The sequence below is a fragment of the Oryzias latipes genome, chromosome 6 (genome assembly GCF_053564925.1).
Source record: "Oryzias latipes strain Hd-rR chromosome 6, Olatipes_Hd-rR_3.1".
Classification (NCBI taxonomy): Eukaryota; Metazoa; Chordata; class Actinopteri; order Beloniformes; family Adrianichthyidae; genus Oryzias; species Oryzias latipes.
In genome coordinates, this window is record NC_136242.1 from 5,681,034 (window position 1) to 5,703,145 (window position 22,112).

Below are 22,112 nucleotides of genomic sequence, written 5' to 3' on the forward strand. Positions count from 1 at the left end.
AGGAATCCATTTTCCTGGAAGGAGGTTTGAGTCCATCAGCATGATGTTGGTCTGCTCTGTGGTCTGCACGACACAGGCAGTACTTATGACAATGAATATGAGTCTGTTTGCCTCCACAGTGCAGATGAAAGGTTTGATGCTTCATTCCACACCAACATCTTGGTCAACTCCAGCGGCTACTGCCAATACCTGCCACCAGGTATCCATTTGATCAACCATGCAAAATTCTGAACACAGAAACTGTTGGTGTCATTTCAATGAAGAAACTCTCTGAATTTGCACAATTTTACATTTTAATGCCACAATGTGTGTTAACTTCCTCACTTATGGGTGATTTTTGTTTCCTGACTCTTTTCATTACCTTCAGCTAATTTAATTTGACAAGAATTGTTTTGATTTATTTAATTTGTGATTTTTTTATGTCTAGAAACAGTTTCAAACAAAAATGCATTTATCGAGAACAAATTTAAGGCTGTATAGCGGATTGTCATCTATTTCATCTAAACAAATCTGGCTTTTTTTGCAAAACGTTTGGACTCCTCCGCTGAGAAGGGATAATCTGACCCAAGCAGAGCTGATCATTCCTAGCCTTGATAGCCAAGTTGTCATTATTGGTCACTTTTGGGTTGCATCCTCCTGCCGGGCCGGTAGGGGGCTCTTAGTAGCCCAGGTAAAAACTCTCTCCCAACTTACGCCCACACCATCCACCAAATGACCTACCATACACATTCATCTTGCACATCCCAGTGCACTTGTATTCCTCTGAACTGTGGGCGCGTTGGTTTGTGTGTTTTTCCTGTGGTGCAATTAACAGTTGCTGGACTCTTGATGATATTTCAATGCTATATTAGTTATGCATTGTGGATCTTAAACTTCAGAATTGTTTCTATATATAAACATGAATGGCCATTCACTTTGTCTTACTGATTAATGTTTGTCTGTCACTGTAAGTATTTTGCACAAACAATAAATAGTACCAAACCAAAAGCAACTTCAGTCTCCTGCCAGTCTCCCTCCTTTAGCTGAATTCTAGACTCCTGGTCACTAGACCATTTAGTACTTTCTGTGACACAGTTACTACATGTCCTTTCTTGCTTTAAGGTCTGCAAGGGCGGCAGTGGCTCAGGTGGTAGAGCAGGTTGTCCAATGACCGAAGGGCTCCCCCCAGCCAGTTGTCGTTGTGTCCTTGGGCAAGGCACTTCCCCCTCCCTGCCTCCAGTGTGGCTCTACTGGTGTGTGAATGTGCATGAATGTCCCAGTGATGGTCAGAGGGACTGAACTGGCAGCCACGCCTCTGTCCGTCTGCCCCAGGGCAGCTGAGGCTACATCAGCAGTTACCATCACCAAGTATGAATGAATGATGGACACACTGGAAGAACTTTGAGTACCAAGAAAAAGCGCAGATAAATAAATCCATTATTATTTATTATTAATGCATTTGAATCCCTTTTCCCTCTTATTCCTGTGGTCAGAGCAGAGCATATATATCCTCTTTTAATAAGAATTAGAGGTGGAGTTTAGTTTCATGATGTCAATTCAAATGAAACACGTTGTGTTGAGTACATTTTCCCGCAGTGGAAGTCTGCTTTATGCTAATCACATATCAAAGATCAATAGAAGCTGCCTCAGCCTTACCTCTGACGGCCAGTATTGATATGTGAGGGACGGTAGACTTGTGTGGATAGACAGAGGTGATGGAAAGGTGTAGGATTGACCTTGACTAACGCTAAAAGTCCAGCTGAAGGTCCTGAGACAAAATAATACCATAGTTGTCCTCATAAGTTTACACACCCTTGAAGAAATGATAAATTCTTGGTCATTTTTTTACAAGAATATGAACAATAACACAAAAACCTTTTTTCCACTTATGGTTAGTGGTTAAGTGAAGCCATTTATTGTTAAACAATATTGTTAATACTTTTTAAACCATACAGAAACATCCCAAATGACCCTGTCCAAAAGTTGATGTATCCCAGTTCCTAATACCTTGTGTTTTATGTTCTGTGATGCTAAAGCCACCCATTCTTCTTGTCAGAAAACCTCAAGTTCCTTTAAATTCTTGGGCTGTCTTCCTTAAACTGCCCATTTGAGATCTCCCCAGAGCGGCTCAATATTGTTAAGGTCAGGAGAAGTTAATTGTGGGTTTTTCTTTGCATCCCTAACAATCTCTCTGGCAGTTTGTGACCGTGGTTTGGTTTCAACAGAACCCCTCACTTTCCACTTGATCAAAGTTTCAACACTGCTGACTGGCATTCTAAGTTCCTTAGATATCATTTTATATCCTTGTCTCGTTTTGGACAATTCAATTACTTTTCCCCATAGATCTGTTCACAGCTTTCCCAAGTACTGAATGAATGATGAAGGATGCAAAGGTCTGGTGGGAGCCCAGAAACTCCAAGACCTTTTGTGCTCACACATTGATTACAGGCAAACCAGTCACATGTGAGGATGTTACCTTAAGCTATCATTAAAACCCTTTTTCATCAGCATGTGTGCATGTTTTCCGAACTAAGTCATCAAGGTGTGTCAACTTTTCAACAGGGTCATTTGGGAAGTTTCTGTTTATATTAAGATTTAAAAAGAGTAAACTGACATTTTTTGACAATAAATGTCTTCCCCATACTACTGAGTGGGAAAAAAAAGTTTGTCTTATCATTCATATTCTCTGATAAATAACCAAGAAAGGCAAAGGTACTTACAGGATCTGAAAGTGATGTCCAAAAGTTACAAAAAAAAAAGAATAAACAAATGACCATTGTCCACAAGTCCCAAGTCTCAAGTCAAGTCTACATGTGAGACCTAAGTGTAATTCAAATCTGAGACTCAAATCTTGACCCTCTTCATGCCGTATACCACCAATTTCCAACATGTCGTGTAATCCAGGATTCCACTTGATTCATGTATTTTTTCATTCAAGGTGATGCTCAAAGACATTTTTTATTGGAAATAATTGTGGCTTACAAGAAACGCAAGTTTTAAACAAGTCAACACAGCAAGAAAATGATTTAAAGTAGCAAAGACACAGACTAATTGAGACACAATGGTGAGAAATTATACATTGGTTTACAAGACATAATCAAAAAAAAAAAATTCTCAGTTTGAGAATTACAAGAACTTTAAATCAAAAGACCTAAAGCACCCACATGTCAGTTCTGCAGTTTATGCAGTGGTCATTTAAACTATTTTGATTTTCTACAGTTCAAATATGCCATACTCTTTGTGGACCATTAAAGTGTGTACTTTTGTTTTACATCCAGTGTGGACTACTTTACAATGTCAAGTGTTTAAAAACGTTCTGTTGAAACTGACAACACTACATTTCCTTCTAGGAATATTCAAAAGCACTTGCCACATCGATGTCCGCTGGTTTCCGTTTGACGTGCAGCGTTGTGACCTTAAGTTCGGATCGTGGACCTATGGAGGCTGGTCCCTGGACTTGCAGATGATCAACGCCGACACTACTGGATACATTGCCAATGGAGAGTGGGATCTTGTTGGTAAGACCCCAGAAATGGTTGCCGTTTTTTATTACTATTTATGCATGCAATGGTGTTAAATCTTACTACTGTTATATCATTTGGTAGATGGACTGGAAAGCTGTATTTGATTAGCTTTTTCTTAGACATCAATGTCAAAATCAGTTGGAACGTGTTTGTTGAAGCCTCTTAGTACAGTTATTCAAGATATTTTTGTTTGTTTTCATGTTGTGTTCATGAAGAAAAAGTTATAATTTATCATAGTTCTCTTATATAATTGTTTGGGGATATTTTAATTATGGTTGTACATTTTGTTAGCTCATATGATTGGTGAATAAGGCGTAGAAGTAGGAGCAGGAGTTATCTCTTTGCTCAGTGAAGGAAGAGGGACCCTTGATGGCTGCAGAGCAGCCAGCGAACCAAAGGAGGGTCTGTTCCTCCCGCCAGCTACAAGACACATTTCTACTGCAGCATACGGCAAATGCCAGATCACATGAAAAGCACAGTGATTGGATGACATTAGATTAAACACTGATGTGACCATTTCATGTGGAACAAAAGCTGGAAAGCAGAAAACTGGCCTTTAAGTGTCTGAAGGGATCACACAGTTTGTTTTTAAAAAGCTTAAAAGCTGCTAAAACTCTATGCGAATGGGCCATTACTTTCAAAAAGGTTTCCAAAACACAGATTAAAAATGGACAATCTTCAGACATGGATGCTACACAGAGCCAGCACAGATGCTCGGAGCCCCAACACTCGGCAGATTCACAACCACAGATAGGTGATAAACTAAACACAACGCAGACTGCACCAAATGCAAGACTGATCACACATGTGAAATTCAAAAATGCCATAGTAAATGACTTTAGACCATTGCATAGCTGAGCGATTCCTTCCGCCTCGTGTTCCAAAAGGGAAGTACCCGCTGGTTCCAAGAAGCCAAAATCTCATAGACCTCTATAGGGAAATAAACAGCTGTTACTCAGTCATTCTATTGGTCAGAATAAACATTCTTGATCTGATACCTTTTGTAACATTTTCTTGATAATCCTCATTATTTTAATGTTTTTTTTTTTTATTGCAAGTTATTAAAGTTATAAACTGACCAATCAGATGCCTCTATAAAATGATGTGTTGCCCGCTGGCCCCACCTCGAATGTTTGAAATGTTTGATTTACAGATTTCCCTGAGCCCGCTTTCAAAAAGGGAAGTGGACTTCCAACAAGCTTACTCCTCATTGGTGACAGTAGTTGCCAAAGAAATGTTAGTTCAGACCAACTTGGACCAATCAATGCTTACTTTCATTTGGCCCCAAGTGGCGACTTCCATATCACAAAAAAATGGTGACTGAATGGGCTTCATTTCTTTGGAGCTGGAAGTGAACCATTTTCTACGGGTGAAGTCACACCCACTCTGTCCAGCTCTTTTATACGGTCAATGCATCCGAGATGACTAAACTGTTAAAGAATATAATTTTAAAATAAAACACACAAATTCATTAAAGCCTTCTTGATGTCTGAGATCTTTAGCAAGTCTGACAGCGAGGCTCATGCCATTTCAAGTTAGGTCTCAAGTCTTAAACCTTATGGTTAAAACAATGTTTAGATGATGATAGAAGATGATGGGAATAAAAAGGCTTCTGTTCTCCTGTTCTGTAAAAATGAGCAGATCACGCACACACATCTGTAATCCAGTGTTGAAGCAGCTGCATTTCACACACATCACTGCTCAGCTGTGATTGTGTCAGAATAACATCTGCACACAGTCAGGAAGGTGTGCTGCACCTCTGCCATGTTCACAAGGACAAGGCAGGCGGAATCAATGAAGAATTACGGGGTAGATGCTGCTCTTCCTTTTGGGACACAGTGCTCTTTTAAAGGAAAATAACAGAAGAGCTCTGCTGGCCATGCACACTTATGATGATGTTTGTTCTATCGTCCTTAAAATACTTCTTGATAAATCCATAATTGGCATAAAATTTCAGCTGAATATCCCTGCATTCACGACAGCACAGACCTCATTACTGTCATCCCTCCTTAGCAGGCCACGTCACGCCTCCCTGCACAACCAACGGGGGAGGATTTGATTTTGTTTAAAATTTTTCTCAGTTGGAGGAACAAATGAATTTCTATGATCCACAAAAAAGTCATTCAGTTTCCTGCTGGTAGTTTAACAGCACAGACTTTGCTTTTTATAGTTATATTGTATTCGTTTTTGACTGTGCTTGATATTTGATACATGACAAAGCAGGATCTGAGATTGATCTACAGATAGTAGCCTTGTATTTGTCATGTATTTGAAGATGTTCTGATCTTTTAAAGTAACTCCTGTGATGCTTCTTCCATCCATTCTTTCCAAATGAGTTGCTCATGCAGCATGCTTCACAGATGGTTCATAAAGTTCTGATGTCTGATCCGGTAACAGGAGCTTCTTCTCAGTCCGTAAAGGCTCCACAAGAGCTTGAAGCAGAACCATAATGAAAGAGTAAAATCCTGGTTATCAACAGCTGTGGTCTGTTGGTCAAGAAGGACATCAAGACAGGCGCCATCACAACTGCAGCATCCTTAGACTGCCCACTGGATAAAAGGCAGTGAGCAGAGGACGAATAGGTGTCAGAGCCACAACCCAAGACCAATCAATAATGCTCCATCAGAAAGATGGCTGATAGAATGAGTGCTTGGTGGGCAAAAAGAGTGGATGGATCATCATGGGAGGACAGTTCATCCATCCGTCCATTCATCCACTCATTCATTTCTCCGTCCATCCATCAATTTATTCATCCATCCATCATCTATCCACTCTTTCAGTCATCCATCCATCCGTCCATTCATCCATCCATCAATTTAGTCATCCTTTCATCATCCATCCACCCTTTCATTCATTCATCCATCCATTCAATTATCCCTCAATTCATCCATTCATCTATTCACCCATCCATCGATTCATTTATCCACCCATCCATCAATTTTTCAACCACCCATCTATTCATCCATCCACCCCTCCATCCATCCATTCATTCATGCATCCATCGATTCATTCATCCAGCTGTCCATCCATCCACCCCTCCATTCATTTATCCATCCATCTATCCATTCTTTCAATAATCCATCCATTTATTCAATCATCCCTCCATCCGTTCATTCATCCATCCATCGATTCATTCATCAACCTATCATTCATCCACCCATCCATCCATTCATTTATTCATCCATCTACTCATTAATTTATCCCTCAATTCATCCATTCACCCATCCATCGATTCATTCATCCACCCATCCATCAATTTTTCAACCACCCATCTATTCATCCATCCACCCCTCCATTCATTTATCCATCCATTCATTCAATAATCCATCCATCCATTTATTCAATCATCCCTCCATCTGTTCATTCATCCTTCCATTGTTTCATCCATCCACCCATCTGTCCATCCATCCATTTATCCATCCATATATCCATTCATTCAATCATCCATCCATTCATTCATCCACCAATCCATCCATCCATGCAGTCACAGGGCTGCTGGCTCCAGTTCCAGTTATTTTAGGCAAAGTTAACCCATCCATAGCAGAGCCACACACTGACACACATTCAAGTTTTCTGCCATTTGCAGCATAAAAAATCACATTAAAAAACAGAAGCAAAGAACTCAAAGTGCATCTTCAACATTTAAAAAGACAAAACACATCAACAAACCTAGAGATACATGGGCACATACTAAAAATGCATAAATACTAAGAAACAATAACAAATCTGTAAAACTAACAGTAAAAGAGTTCACTAAAACAAAAATATGTCTGTCTGAGGTATTTGGAAATGCATTATTCAAAGTCATTGCATCTTGTGGAGAAATATTCAAGTATGATGACATGTAGTGCATTTAATAAAGAGACCATTTTCCTGAGAACAGGAGGTCAAACATCTGTGTAGCAGGAGGATGTGGAGAGCTCTTGTTGAAGATCTTCCAATAATATAAATCTTTTTTGCATTTGTTCCAGAGGTTCCCGGACAAAGAAGTGAGCGATTTTACGATTGCTGTAAGGAGCCGTATCCTGATGTGACCTTCACTGTTGTGATGAGGAGGAGGACGCTCTACTATGGCCTGAACTTCCTCATCCCTTGTGTTCTCATTTCCACCCTTGCACTCCTCGTCTTCCTGTTGCCTGCAGACTCTGGGGAGAAGATCTCTCTTGGTGAGGACTGACCGCTATGTGTGCAACCTTTAATCTGAGGCCACTGAGGACTGTCTGTAATCCCTGAACTGACCAACAAACAGGTGACAGCGAATGCAAGATTCAAGAAGGGACCGCCACCAAATTCAGACTTTGAGAGACTGCTGGGGTCTGATATGACAGGAAGTAGAGATGGAAAAAGAATTACTGGAACATTTTTAGCAACACAAACAGATTAGTGGCTGCGCTGATAAGATATGAAGGAAATAAATAAACAAAATTCAGTGACACATCTGTTAGAAGACAAGAGACATACATTAGCATTAGTGACTGTAGCACTGCCATGGATGGGTAAGAATGGGAAGATGAAAAGTCTACAATAAAGAAGGAGCAGAAAACGTCCAGTGCAGAATCAACCGACAAAGAAAAGGCTGACTTGGAGAAAAATGATAGATCCTTTCACCTGAGATTTTGGTGTACAATGTCTGGAGTCTGTTGAAGGGCTTCTATAAATGTCAGAGGCTTCTGCAGCTTTCAGCAGGACTGCTGTCCCCCTCAAACTGATCCATCTGTCTCAGATTTGAAGGGTTTCTTCTCCAGACAGCAGGTTTCAGCACCTTCACAGATGTGTAAACCCTTGTGCTATCCAAGGCACTTCAACGTTGGAGTGGGGTCATCTGGACCCCACAAGACAGTAGGGTCCAGATGAAAAATCAAAAAACAAAGAAAAGCAGTTTTAGTTTAATAACACAATTTAGAATCCAAAAAAATAAGATCAAGGCAAAGGAATTAGACATTCACAAAGCACAGATGTAGAGAGGGGATATTACTCTACTTGCTTTTTTTCTTCAATGATTTGTGATCTTCACTAGTGTCCATGGATTACATGAAATCTTTCCACCTTTATCCACCTTTGTCATGGTAGGGAGAACACGTCAATGTAAGGGTGGGGTCATCTGGACCCCACATGATAGCACAAGTAGCAGGTCCTAGAAGAACCCTTCAGAATCATCCAATGTTTTTCTGCTCATGTGTGCAGGCATCACAGTGCTGCTGTCTCTGACCGTCTTCATGCTGCTGGTGGCTGAAATCATGCCGGCCACTTCAGATTCAGTTCCTCTCATAGGTAAGTTACAGTTTCTTTCAGCACCACACTCATAAAAAGCAGAAAACCCTTTTTTTAAACTAGTCAAAACTTGTTTTTTTCTTTTTAAGTTTCCTCCCCATCTTTCTTTAACGGAAAACAGCAAAGTGTTTTAGTAACTGAACCAGATGATAGTTACTCATTAGGTTAACGTCAGATCTTAGGTTTGGAGTTTGAGATGTCTGCAGAACAGAACCATTGTAGTTTTACTTCTTTCTCTCCTTTAAGTTCAAACGACCATCCTACCAGTAAATTATAAATCAAATAAAACTTGCAACAAGTCACATGACTTCTATGAAGCATAAGACATTTGGATTGTATCATTATTTCTGTTTTCTGGGACATGTGGCTGTTCTCACTTGAACTCCGTGTTGTTTGCATGTGCTACATATGATCATTGTTGCGCATGCTTTCAGCCATCTTGGATCATTGTGTTTCAGCACAGTACTTTGCCACAACCATGGCGATCGTGGGTCTGTCAGTCATCGCCACTGTTCTGGTTCTACAGTACCACCATCATGACCCGGATGGAGGACACATGCCTCAGTGGGTCAGTGGCTCCTCCTCTTTCATTGTCCAGTCACATGTCTCTTTGTATACCGTCTCCCGAGACAACCTCCTCTACGACCGACAGCCGGGAATTCTGACAAAACGCTCTGAACCAATCTGTCCTTTTGACTCCTGGTCTTGTTATTGGTGGCAGTGTCCTCAATGTGCAGGTTTTGTTTTTACAAACTCTGAAAATGTCAGCAGAGAGTCCAGTGACACATAAAACCGATGAAAAGTTCTTGTATTTAATAATATCAGACATGTTGTTTGGAAGAACTGTTTATTTACAGTGGCTTTTATGGACTGCGCTTGCTGTGGGAGGAATGTCCTTAAGTGAGGGTGTATGAGAGAAAATTTCAGATATGGAGAGAGTTTACAGGCAGAAAGAGAAGCAGGTCTTCCCCCACAGCAGTCTACAGAATTCTGCACAGAGATTCGGCCTGTCGATGAGGCTCCTGCTCCCGCACCAACACAAGTACAATTACTGAGACGTTTAGCATAGAGAGGTTTGCAGGGACTGAACAGTCAGGAACTGATTATCTAGTTTCAAAATTTCAGGTAATTCTGAAGAAAAGTTTGTCTACCCTATGACTGCTGGAAGGTCGTCAGTTCAAATCCAGGACGAGTAATACCAAAGACTAAAAATGGGACCCAAAGCCTCCCTGCTTGACACTCAGCTTTAAGGTGTTGGATTGGGGGCTTAAAGCACCAAATGGCTCCTGAGTGCAGCACACACACAAAATGCTGTAGCTCTGCTACTGCCCCAAGCTACCAAAAGTAGCAACCTTTCCAGTTCCTTAAACAGGATTTGTACATACAATATTTACAATCCGGGACAAAGAGCGCAGGAAGGGCAGTGTTCACTGTTCGAAAATGAGCCGCCGCCCCCCAGGAGGGCTGCCATTTACTGGCAGGAGTTAAGGCGGGGTCAGGCAACATTTGACGGCATGCTGGACTTTCTGCAGATGGAATCATTGACTGTATATAAAAAACTGGACTGAGTGACCCCTCCCCCCCTCGTGTTCCAAACAGGAAGTGGCTCTAAGAAGCCAAGAATCCCATAGACTTCTACTGAAAAATAAACTGCTGTTAGTCAGTCATTCTTCTGGTCAGAATAAAATTCTTGATCTTAACACTGGGGTACAGTCTTGTTGACAAGAGCGGGAGCGGAAAACGTGCATCCGGCGGAGAAAGGAAGAGGTGGATGAATTCCGATTCCGGGTTACATCACGGTGGCTATACGACTATCTTCAAGTGCCTTAAAAATTGATTTTCTGGGGGCGCTAGTGCGCAGCTGTAAGATGTAGACGTGTTTTCCACGGCTCTCCACCGAAACTCGAACTTTTTCATTATACACCACCTTAAACTTTTTCATCCGCGCCGCTTCCCATTGCGGTATTTTTTTTCTTGCAATGCCGCCGAAAGTGAAACCTTTGAACAAGACGGCAACCCTTGAGGGATATGTTAGCAACGCGGCTAGGGGTGCTAATGCTAACACTAGCATTACAAGCGAGTCCTCTCCCAAGACAGCGGCTGACCCCCGTGAAGACAAAAGCTACGCTCTGTGCAAAGAGATTTGTCGGGAGATGGCCACCACCATACTCGGGAAAATTGATGAGCGGTTTGATGCTAAAGAGTCCAGGTTTCAGTCCATTCACTTGGAACAAGTGGACATAAAAGCTCGCCTGGAAAACCAGGAACATGCGACGAGCGCGCTGGATGAGAGGCTGGAAGCATTGGAAGCCAAGTGTACGGGTCTAACGGAGTACACACATCAGCTTCAAACCAAACTGCATGACCTGGAAGCACGTTCTCGCAGGAACAACATTAAAATTGTCGGCATACCGGAAGGTGCGGAAGAAGGCAAGATTACGGAGTTTGTTTCCAGACTTATCCCAGAACTACTGGGAAAAGATAATTTCCCACATCCAGTGAAGATGGCCTGCGCACATCGCTCTTTGCAACCAAAACCTGCTGCGGGAGCTAAGCCACGCACCATCCTGGCCCGAGTTCATCACTTTCAGGAGAAAGAGCTGATCCTGCGTTGCTGCAGGATTCAAAGAGGCTGTGAGTACAAAGGGAGCAAGATTCACATCTATCCTGATTACACCAGCAAAGTTATGGATCAACGCCGTGCTTTTGGAGATGTGATGCGAGCCCTGCGCAGTGATGGGATTAAACACGTGTTGCGGTATCCTGCAAAGCTCCATGTGTACTGGAATGATGGACAGGCGCCCTCTATCTTCAACAACGCAGAGGAGGCAGCGCGCTGCGCAAAGAAACGCAAGTCACCTGTGAGACAGTAAGGTCTCTGCTTTGCTCCACAGTTTGACTGAACAAGTTTGTGGAATTACTTTCTAAATGCGCTATGCGCACTGATATGTCAGGCTCGGTAGTCTGGCAGGTGTAAAACTGATCGACAATTAATGCGGATATTTATTCTATGTTGGTGGTGTGTAAATACTTTTATTTTAATATGATACCATGTGGTGGGTGTTTACTGCTCTTACCATTTGTCCGGCAGCTCCTGGTTTAGTGAAAGGGGAATGTTATGCGTCAAGTTCAGGGCGCATTCATTGGGGAGGGGGGAGGGTTTGTTTTGTTTTTTTCTTGTTCTATGGTTCAGGTGCAAAAATTGCATTATTTTTTCTTTATGTCTCATTACTGCCAGTTTTGACTAGACTGTTAAGCATATTAAACCTCATGTGAGTCATTCTTTTCTCATAGTCCTCATCAGAATGCATAGATCACAAAGTAACGTGCATGTAGGAAACAAAGAATTACAGATGGTGTCCTGGAATGTTAGAGGGCTTGGTTCAATAGTGAAAAGGGGGAAAGTATTCCAACATTTGAAATCTCTTCATGCGGATATAATTTTTCTCCAGGAAACCCATATTAAAGGTACAATGCAGCATATTTTGAAGTGTAACTGGGTGTCTCAGGTATACCAGTCATCTTTTACATCACATGCCCGAGGAGTAGCCATATTATTTAGGAAAAACGTCCCTTTTCAATTATCATCTGTGAAAACTGATCCACAGGGCAGATTTGTGATGGTCTCAGGCCTGATAGATTCCTTTCCATTAACCTTCTTAAATGTGTACGGCCCGAACACGGATGATCCAACATTTTTCAGGAAAGTTTTTGACTTATTGCCAGATGAAAGTGACTCAAACATAATAATATCAGGAGATTGGAACTGCTACTTAGATCCTTTCCTCGACCGTCTATCCTCACGCCCTCCTCCAGAAAGTGTATCGCTGCGGGTTTTACACAATCGCATGAAAAATAGAAATTTAGTAGATATTTGGAGAATTCAACATCCCACAGATAAAGATTATTCTTTCTTTTCCAGTGTGCACAAATCCTATAGTCGGATAGATTATTTTTTAACCAGCTCTAACCTTATTTCACAAATCACAAATTCTAAATACCATAACATTTTGATATCAGATCACAGCCCTGTGTCTATATCACTGTCCCTAAATCTACCTAAACAAAAATATTCCTGGCGCTTCAACCCCACCCTTCTTAGCGATGAACATTTTGGTAAACATATTGCTTTTAAACTTAAAGAATTTATTGAAATTAATGATAATGGGGAGGTGTCTGACTCAACACTGTGGGAAACACTGAAAGCTGTTATACGTGGTGACATTATTTCTTATACCTCAGCTCTCAAAAAGGAAAAAAATAAAAGGCTTTCTGAAATTAAAATTGCCCTTTCTATTCTAGAAAGGACATATCAAACTTCTAAATCCCCCTCTGACTACAGAGACATGCTGAAACTTAAATATGAATACAATGTAATCGTGAGCGGTCAAATCAATAATATATTATTGAGACTGAGGCAAAAACATTTTGAGATAGGAGATAAGCCCAAATAGCTCCTAGCACAACAACTTAAAGGAATTCAGGCATCAAGAGCTATTCATAAAATAAAAAATAAAAATGGCACTCTTCTAACAAACCCGCTAGAAATTAATAATCGTTTCAAAGAGTTTTATCACAAACTTTACTCTTCTAATCAGAACTTATCACAGCGTGACATAGATGATTTCTTTGGCTCTCTTCATTTGCCCAGGTTAACTGATGCTGCAAAGCGTCATCTTGACTCCAACTTCACACTGCATGAAGTGATTGCAGCCATCAAGTCATTTCCATCAGGCAAGGCTTCAGGCCCTGACGGCTTTGGCTCAGAGTTTTACAAAAAATTCTGTGATGATCTTGCTCCTCTCATGCTTAGGATGATATGCGATTCCAAACGCAGAGATAAATTACCCACAACTCTGTATGAAGCCAACATCTCCTTAATCTTGAAGAAAGACAGAGACGAGGCCGATCCAGCTAGTTACAGACCCATTGCTCTCCAAAACTTTGATCGGAAGGTAATAACCAAAATTTTAGCAACCAAATTAAACACGTATTTGACTTCTATTATCCACCCTGACCAGACAGGATTCATCCCTGGCAGACTTTCCTTTTCCAATGTTAGGCGTCTTCTAAACATCATCTATGCCGACCACAATGGCTCTGATGAAGCTGCGGTTTTGAGTCTTGATGCACATAAAGCCTTCGACCAGGTTGAATGGCTTTACCTGTTTGAATCACTGCGAAGGTTTGGGTTTGGTGAAACGTTTATATCTTGGGTGAAACTAATATATGCAGGTCCGTTCTGCTCAATCCTGACTAATGGGGAGAGATCATCACCATTTCCGTTACAGCGTTCTGTCCAACAGGGCTGCCCTCTTTCTCCTGCCCTGTTCGCCTTAGCTTTGGAACCTCTTGCTGTTAAAATAAGAGCACATCCAGATATCCATGGCCTTGTGGTTGGAGGAGCAGAAACTGTTATTAGCTTGTATGCAGACAATGTATTGTTATACTTGCGCAATGCTGAGGAGTCTGTGCCCTTCTTATTGATTTGATAACAACCTTCGGAAAAATTTCAGGGTACACAATAAATTGGACTAAAAGTGAATTAATGCCTTTATCTAAAACTTATCCGCCAAATTCTATTCAAAACGGTACTTTTAAAATAACCTATGACCATTTCACTTACCTGGGCCTGACTATTCCTAAAGACCCAAAATTAATCTTTACCTTGAATTTCACAAAATTTTTATTGAGTCTTGGAAGACCCTTCCCTTATCCATGATCGGCCGAATAAACTCCATAAAAATGGTTTCTCTGCCTAGATTCTTGTATTTGTGTCAGAATCTCCCTATTTACCTCACAGCCTCCTTCTTTAAAGAGTTGGACTCAATAATCACTTCTTATATCTGGAATAATAAAAATGCTCGAATCTCAAAGTCGCATTTGCAAAAATCCAAGTTGGAAGGAGATCTTGGCCTGCCGGAATTCAAACACTATTACTGGGCTGCTAATATCAGAGCATTGATGTTCTGGCAGCAGGGATCGCCGGACACCATTGGTCCCACCACTCCGCTGTGGGTTAAGATGGAGGCCGGGGGAGTGAGAGATTTCTCATGTTTACAGGCTCTGCTCTTCTCCAAACTGGAGAGGGCGGAGTCTCTCCGGAAACTGGGTTTTGTCCTAAAGCAATCAGTGCGCATTTTAAATCAAATTAGAAGCATTCTTTCTTTGCCAGACATTTCTGTTCAGTCACCAATATGCCATAATCACTCTTTCTTGCCTCCTTGGGATGACAAATTGTATCAGGAATGGAGTGAGAGGGGTTTGTCCAAACTTGAAGATTTATACATAGATAAAAAATTTGCATCATTTAATCAACTTAAACAAAACTTTAACATTACCAATTCACACTTCTATAGGTACTTACAAATTAGACATTACTTGCAGTCCAAAATTAAATTATTCCAAGATCTTTCAGCTGAACATGATCTTTATGACATTTTCAAAAGTCCCCCTGGCTCCAGACACTTGGTTTCTAGAATAGTGCATTTATTCGATGGCAGCACCAGGGTGACATCAACAAAAATAAAAGATGCTTGGAGTCAGGAGTTGGGCATAGAAATATCAGAATCTATGTGGGAAAAGTGTTCAAGATTCACTCGTGCTCAGTTAACAGCAGACACCAACTCATACAATTTAAAATCATCCATCGGCTCCACTACTCCAAAGTACGGTTGCACAAAATATATCCTTCAATTACTCCCATTTTTGATAAATGTAAAATATCTGAAGGCACATTGGCTCATGCTTTTTGGTCTTGTCCCTCATTGGCTGGCTTCTGGAACAGAATATTTGACTGGTATGCCAAAGCCTATGGTTGCTTTATTACACCCGATGCAGAGCTCGCCATTTTTGGCTGCGTACGTACTAGAGCTATCCCAACTGTAATGCAACAACCACTAGAACTTGGGTTAATGACTGCAAAAAGACAAATTTTGCGAGAGTGGAAATCTATGGCTTCTCCATACTTTACAGTGTGGCTCACTGACATGCTATCTCTCATCCACATGGAAAAAATTTGCCATGTCAGGACTGCCTCAATTAATGTTCACAATAAACTCTGGACACCATTTCTAAATCACTTACAGAAAGTTAAAGTTATTTAGCTCTGTATTGAGACTGCATTTTTCTTTCTTCTATTTATGTCCTGTTTGGACGGCCTGTGAATAAATATTGAATAGAATGTAACTGGCAATTGTTTATTTACTTGTATTTTTACATTGTGTTTTGTAATGGTCTAAAGCAGTGTTTTTCAACCTTCTTTGGGCCACGGCACACTTTAACCCTGAAAAAAATCCTACGGCACACCAGCATCCAGAAAAAAAAAAAAAGCAAAAATTAATGGTTTGTACTGATCGACAGCCCCCCCCCGCAATCTCACGTGGATTTTTGTAATAATTGTGGCAGAAAAAGCAGGAATTGCGCCTGTTTTTTTTCTAGGGGAGGAACCACCAGCTAAAGATGAGCTTTAGCTGGTATTTTTGTTAGAACTGAGCGACTTTGTCAGCAAGATTAAGAACAAGGAAGTGAAGACTTTAACCATTTCTGATTGGTCAGACTGATGACATGTGATTAAGCCTTCAAGAATGATTGGCGGGACTTTTCCTTACACAGTTATAGCTGCAGCTAATTCGCGGTACCTGCATTCTTATCAAAATGTCTTTAATAGAATTAAATAAACACAAAGAAAAAGTAACTTTAAGATCTTTTATATTCCTAACTACTCAGTGTTTTATCAGGGCCTGTTTGGATGAACACAGAGCTGATTTCCTGGAGATGGAAAATGTTTTTAGATCAGTTAATGAGGGCAATTTCTCCACGGCGCACTTGACCATCTCCCACGGCACACTAGTGTGCCGCGGCACACTGGTTGAAAAACACTGGTCTAAAGAGCACCTGAACTGTTGGTTTTGCCTATTTGATTTTGTACACTTGAAAATGAAAATAAAATATTGCAAAAGTTGATTTTCTCCAAAGCAAGAGGGCTGACCATGGCCCCTAAGAAACAACAGGACTATGAAGACCTTAAAAAGATTCTTGATGATATCAAAGCCTCTTGTATCCTTTCATGGAGCTAGTGACCGCTAAGCTAACACCTCTGATGGAGGTGATGGAAGACTTCCGAAGATTCCAAGCTCAAAACGAGCAAAAAGATAACCGGGTCGACATTCTTGAGAAAAGAGTGGACGACATGGAACAACAAGCAAGGAGGAATAATGTCATTCTCACTGGAGAACCGATCAAACCTCGGGCAAAGCTAAATGCAGCTGGAGTTAGCATTGCTAAAGCTAATAGCGCTAGCATTCCTAGCGGTTCTTCTAACCCAAGGGTCGGGAACCTATGGCTCGCGAGCCATATATGGCTCTTTTGATGGTCACATGTGGCTCGCAGACAAATCCTTGAAAAACCTTTACTATTATCTATTATTTCACAGAGTTTGTACCACCCGGAAACCTGTGAATTGCCGTGCCTAAAGCTGCATGCTCCCGTCTCTGAGGAAGAGCGCATAGTTTCGGGGACGGGATGTGTGAGGAAGAAAGCCGGGGGGGAGGGGGGGGACCGGCAGCAGGTGAATCGCGCAGGGATTGTAAAAACGTAAACCCGCTGCCCGTCACTCACTGCAGCGTGTGAGTGAGTGTTTGGTTCCTTGTCCACATCTAAAGAACATTCAGACCTAAGATCCCGTTTAAAGTCTCAACGCCTGCATGAAGCAGAAACTCACCACGTATCAACTACACTAGACCATCAGCAAAACTACCACGAGAAATACTCATCATTTATTAGCAACAGCATAATGAAGTTTTTAAAAAGAATCCACAGACCTATTGTACTTTAAAAGTGTTGAAATTACATCAAATGCACACATTCACTTGTATATTTAGTTTTAAACATATTGTCGCGGACTGAGTTTAACTTGGCTGTTGGGCCGCGTTAAAAGTTCTGGAGTTCATGGAACGCATCGATCAGGCAGAGATCTGATTGGCCCTCAGTTCTGTCGCTCAACCTGTTGTTAGGGAGTTTGGACCAATGGGGTTCAGCTATGGGCCGAATAAAGGAAATGGGAGGGCTGGAGCGGGAGGGGGGAATATAAAGTTGGGAGAAGCGCTCTCGTCTCGGCGGGAGAGATTCAGGAGTTGCTGAATTAATTGAACGGCGTTTCTTGCGGTCTACAGTAACCAGAATAAAGAACCTTAAAAGAGGTTAAGTCTCCGTGCCTCAGTGTGGGAAAGGGACACAACATTATTGTATGGCTCTTTCGAAATTACATTTAAAAATATGTGGCGTTTATGGCTCTCTTGGCCAAAAAGGTTCCCGACCCCTGTTCTAACCCTTGTGCTATCTTTGATGACCCCACCCTTCCATTGACGCGTTCTCCCTACCATGACAAAGGTGGATAAAGGTGGAAAGATTTCATGTAATCTGTGGACACCAGTGAAGATCACAAATCATTGAAGAAAAGTACCGTAATTTCCGGCTACTTTTTTCCTGCGCTTACAGTCCTGCGGCTTATTCAGTGACACGGCTAATTTATGGATTTAATTAGCGGCAGCCATGTACGTACTTTCGAACTCAGTGAATAGTTTGAATTCTTTATCTAACACCAACCACAAGGCATTTATATTCAACACACCTCTAAGCAGCCAAACAGCATGGATTTGACTTCAGGTCTTAGACACTTCAGTCATGGTTCAACAAAATGAAACACGCATGCCCGGCCGCATCCCAGAATCCTTTGGTGCCATTAGACCCAACGTGCACCAGATCGCCGCTACAATATGATGAAGCTTCCAAGTTAAAAGCAATCGTTAAAAGCAGCGTAAAAAAGTCCACCGTCACCAACGGGTTTGGAAAAGCCGGTTTGCTGCGTGACGGAGAGAACAGCGCATGGAGTGAATTTACACTCCATTTACGGTTTCTAAGGAAACCGTAAAAGCGGAATTTTGCTTTGAAAAACTCACAGCCTCCGTGTGAGCTGGAGACATCTTCTCCTGCTGATTGAGCTGCGGGGCCGATGGCAGTCTGAAGGCTCCCACACGTAACAACGCACCCGCCCCTCATACACAAAACGTACAGTATTAAATCCGTTTGCTTTGCACAGAAACGATTTGCTCCATCCACCGGCGCAACGGGGACGAAGCGCTCCTCCTTGAAGCCGCCCTGGCCAGAGGTGTCGGAGTAGATAGGAAGGGGAGACAAGGAGCGCGCGGGGCGGGAGCGGAGCGCAGAGGCGTCCGCGGAGTGCAGAGGCTTCTGAATTCTGACGCACGCGCCGCACTGAGGCGCGCGTATCGCGCTGAGGCGCGCGCTTTTCAGTCGCCGCTGCTGTATTTTACCGGTGTGTTTTTTTAACCAGCCCTGTTACTCCCACAACGCTGCCGCGACACAAGCGGAAGGAGAGCTGTACCCGTTCACCCCTCCATGCACTGCTGATACTTGCTCATTCTTAAACACGTACAACAGAATGGCGAGCCTTTAGCCCCTAAGACTCATGGGAAATGTGGAATCGCGGATGTAAATTTCCTCATCATAACTGAGGGATGTAATGTTGATTATATGGTTACTGTTTGTAATTTTATGTAAGATACCTAGATTGTCAATAAGTAAAAAAAAATGAAATAAAAACACCATAACTGAGGAACTTGTGAACAGAATAGAGGTCCATGCTGTTTGACAGATGTCGATACACTCAAATACATGAGCCAGAGGCAAAGCTGGCACCACCCACAATGTGCTAATGTATTGTACTCACTCTGGGATGCTGGCCGTATATATCGCCTAACACATGCGCGGCTTGTAGTCTGACGCGGTTTGTGTATGTATAAAAATAATGAAACACGAGAAAATGGGTGGGTGCGGCTTGTAATCGGGTGCGCTTTGTAGTCCGGAATTTACGGTAATTCATCTTTGTCATGTGCTTTATTGATACTTCAGGATTCTTAATTCTGTCTGATAAAAGCTAGGAACCGGATAATGATAAATCATGTCATAAAATGGTTATAGTATAACGGAGTGGGATTATATAAATTCGCTTCCTTCCGCTCCCTTTCAAGCAATATTTATTAATATGTCTAATTATCGTAAGTTTGATTCGTCATTGTATGAATGTATAACTGATGATTGTATTGTTGTTGTGTATTATTCTTATTTGATTGCTTGAAATAAACCATATAAAAAAAAACATCTTCTTTCTAATCCTAATATTTTTTTCATGGTATTTTTTCTTTACTACAAGTTATCGGTATTCAAAACATAAACTGACCAATCAGATGCCTCAGTAATAGCATGGTGCCCGCTGATCCCCACCTTGAATGATTGATTGACAGATTCTTCCAAGCCACTTTCATTGGAAGGGGTGTGGACTTCAAACAAGCTTACTCCTGATTGGCGACAGTAGTTGCCATAGAAACGGTGACTCAAAGCAACCAATCACAAATGGCGACTGAACTGGCTTCATTTGGTTGGTCATTTTCTATGGGTGACGTCACATCAGTCCAGTTCTCTTACACACTCAGTGGAACAGACTCACGGCAGGGTCAGAACAGTTCCAGTTAACACCCTAACTGCAGAAACAAGCAGCTTTAACGTAGAGGCAGGTCCATCATGCCTGAATGAAGCTGCTACACGTCATGACAGCAGCACCATGAAAGCGGGTCGTACTCACAGCTGCTCTCTCCTCCTCAGACCCGGGTGGTTTTGCTGAACTGGTGCGCCTGGTTCTTACGCATGCGGCGTCCGGGAGAAGCCAAAGTCCTTCTGGCATGTCACAATATGGGCAAGCGCCAACGAGGGAGCCTCTCCAGCCTGGAGCTCAGCATTAACCCTGTGTCTGTCCCCCCCCAGCCACATGTTACCAACAGCAACCTTCTCTATGTGGGCTTTCAAGGGGTGGAGGGGCTGCACTGTGGCTCAGCCACAGATCCAGAGCCGCTCTGCGCACGGTTCATTGAGGAAGACTTTCTGAGAGTGGGAGGTGGGACAAGAAGAAGACAAGGAGGGGTCCTGAATGACTCCGCCCTAGAGGTGGAGCTGCAGCAGATCCTGGAGGAGGTTAGGTTCATTGGTCAGCGTTTCCGCAACCAGGACCAGGAGAAGGCGGCGTGCAGCGAGTGGAAGTTTGCCGCAGCGGTCATCGACCGCCTCTGCCTGGTGGCCTTCTCTGTCTTCACCATCCTCTGCACCATCGGCATCCTCATGTCTGCCCCCAACTTTGTGGAAGCCATCTCCAAAGACTTCTTCAGCTGAGGAGAGGAGATCTGTCCCCAGGGTGCAACTTGCAGCATGAATAGGGTCGGTGCCGTCAGCCGCAGGCCTCCCCCCACAGAAAACTCCTTTCCCTTCATTTCCACTGAAGATCGTTCAAACTGCTGAAGAGCTCTACCGTTAGGCTGAAGTTAACCTTTTCAAAGAGGAAAGTCTTCAGCTGTGAGCTGAATACTTCCTTCTGCAGATCACAGACCTCTGAGCAACCATTCCTGCCAGTGCTCAAACACGAGGATTTCTGAGGTTTTTAGCAACAATTGTAAAAAGGATAAAAAGCTCAAAATCAACTCCTGTGTTTCATGAGCTCATGTCTTCAGCTGTCCCAGGCATCACATGTTTGCTTGAGGCTCTTCATCCGTCTGCCATCAGGTCGGTGCACAGCTTTCTCATGCATGGGCCCGTGTTTCCTTTGGTTACCTGTGACTTCCACCTGAAGCATGGTTCATAAACTGACCTGAACTCTGTTCCAGATCGTATCCAGAGGCTTTTACTAGTTATTGACTGATAGAACTCTTTGCCTCCTTAACCAGTTTTTTCTGTGTGGTCCTGAAATGCTCTTTTAGATTCTCTAAAGATGAAGTTAGATCTTTGCAGGATAAAACTTGATTGTGAACAATGTGCTCTGTTCTTGCATAACATGAACACCATCTTCTGAATAGGGAGCATGTTCCAGATGAGCTGCAATGCTTCCTGCATTTCAGCCGTGTTTGGATGAAGAACCACTCGAGTGACCCCCATCCACCTCAGGGCTGAGGATCAGCCCACTTTTAGTCTTTTAATCAGACCAGGACCGAAATTCCTTCATAAAAAAATCCATTCATCACCTTCAACATTCTAAAATGTCTTTTTCTACCTGTGAACCTGTACAGAAGAAGGTGATCACAGCCGTACAGTTAACGGAGAATATCTGACGGATCCTCAACCGAGATATTGAAGCGTCACGTGGGACAGGCCGTTTGGTTCACTCCACCCAGCTCCATTACTCTCCAGAAATGTTTGTAATGTTTTGTTGAGTCCACCCACATGCCAATCAAGAAACATTACTTGTTCCCAAAGTGGAGATTTCAGCAGTTATAA

At 42.3% G+C, this 22,112-nt stretch overlaps 1 protein-coding gene across 1 annotated transcript in view; it reads left to right on the forward strand.

Annotated features, from left to right (window-relative positions):
• The window catches only part of LOC101168927 (neuronal acetylcholine receptor subunit alpha-7), a 44,014-nt gene extending 22,848 nt beyond the window's left edge, over nucleotides 1–21,166 (forward strand). The window contains exons 5-10 of the mRNA XM_023955520.2: nucleotides 120–199; nucleotides 3,330–3,497; nucleotides 7,475–7,669; nucleotides 8,688–8,774; nucleotides 9,233–9,342; nucleotides 20,457–21,166. Coding sequence (XP_023811288.1) covers nucleotides 120–199; nucleotides 3,330–3,497; nucleotides 7,475–7,669; nucleotides 8,688–8,774; nucleotides 9,233–9,342; nucleotides 20,457–21,017 — 1,201 coding nt within the window. The 3' untranslated portion in view covers nucleotides 21,018–21,166. The remainder of the gene's footprint in view (nucleotides 1–119; nucleotides 200–3,329; nucleotides 3,498–7,474; nucleotides 7,670–8,687; nucleotides 8,775–9,232; nucleotides 9,343–20,456) is intronic.
• The last annotated feature ends 946 nt before the right edge of the window (nucleotides 21,167–22,112 follow it).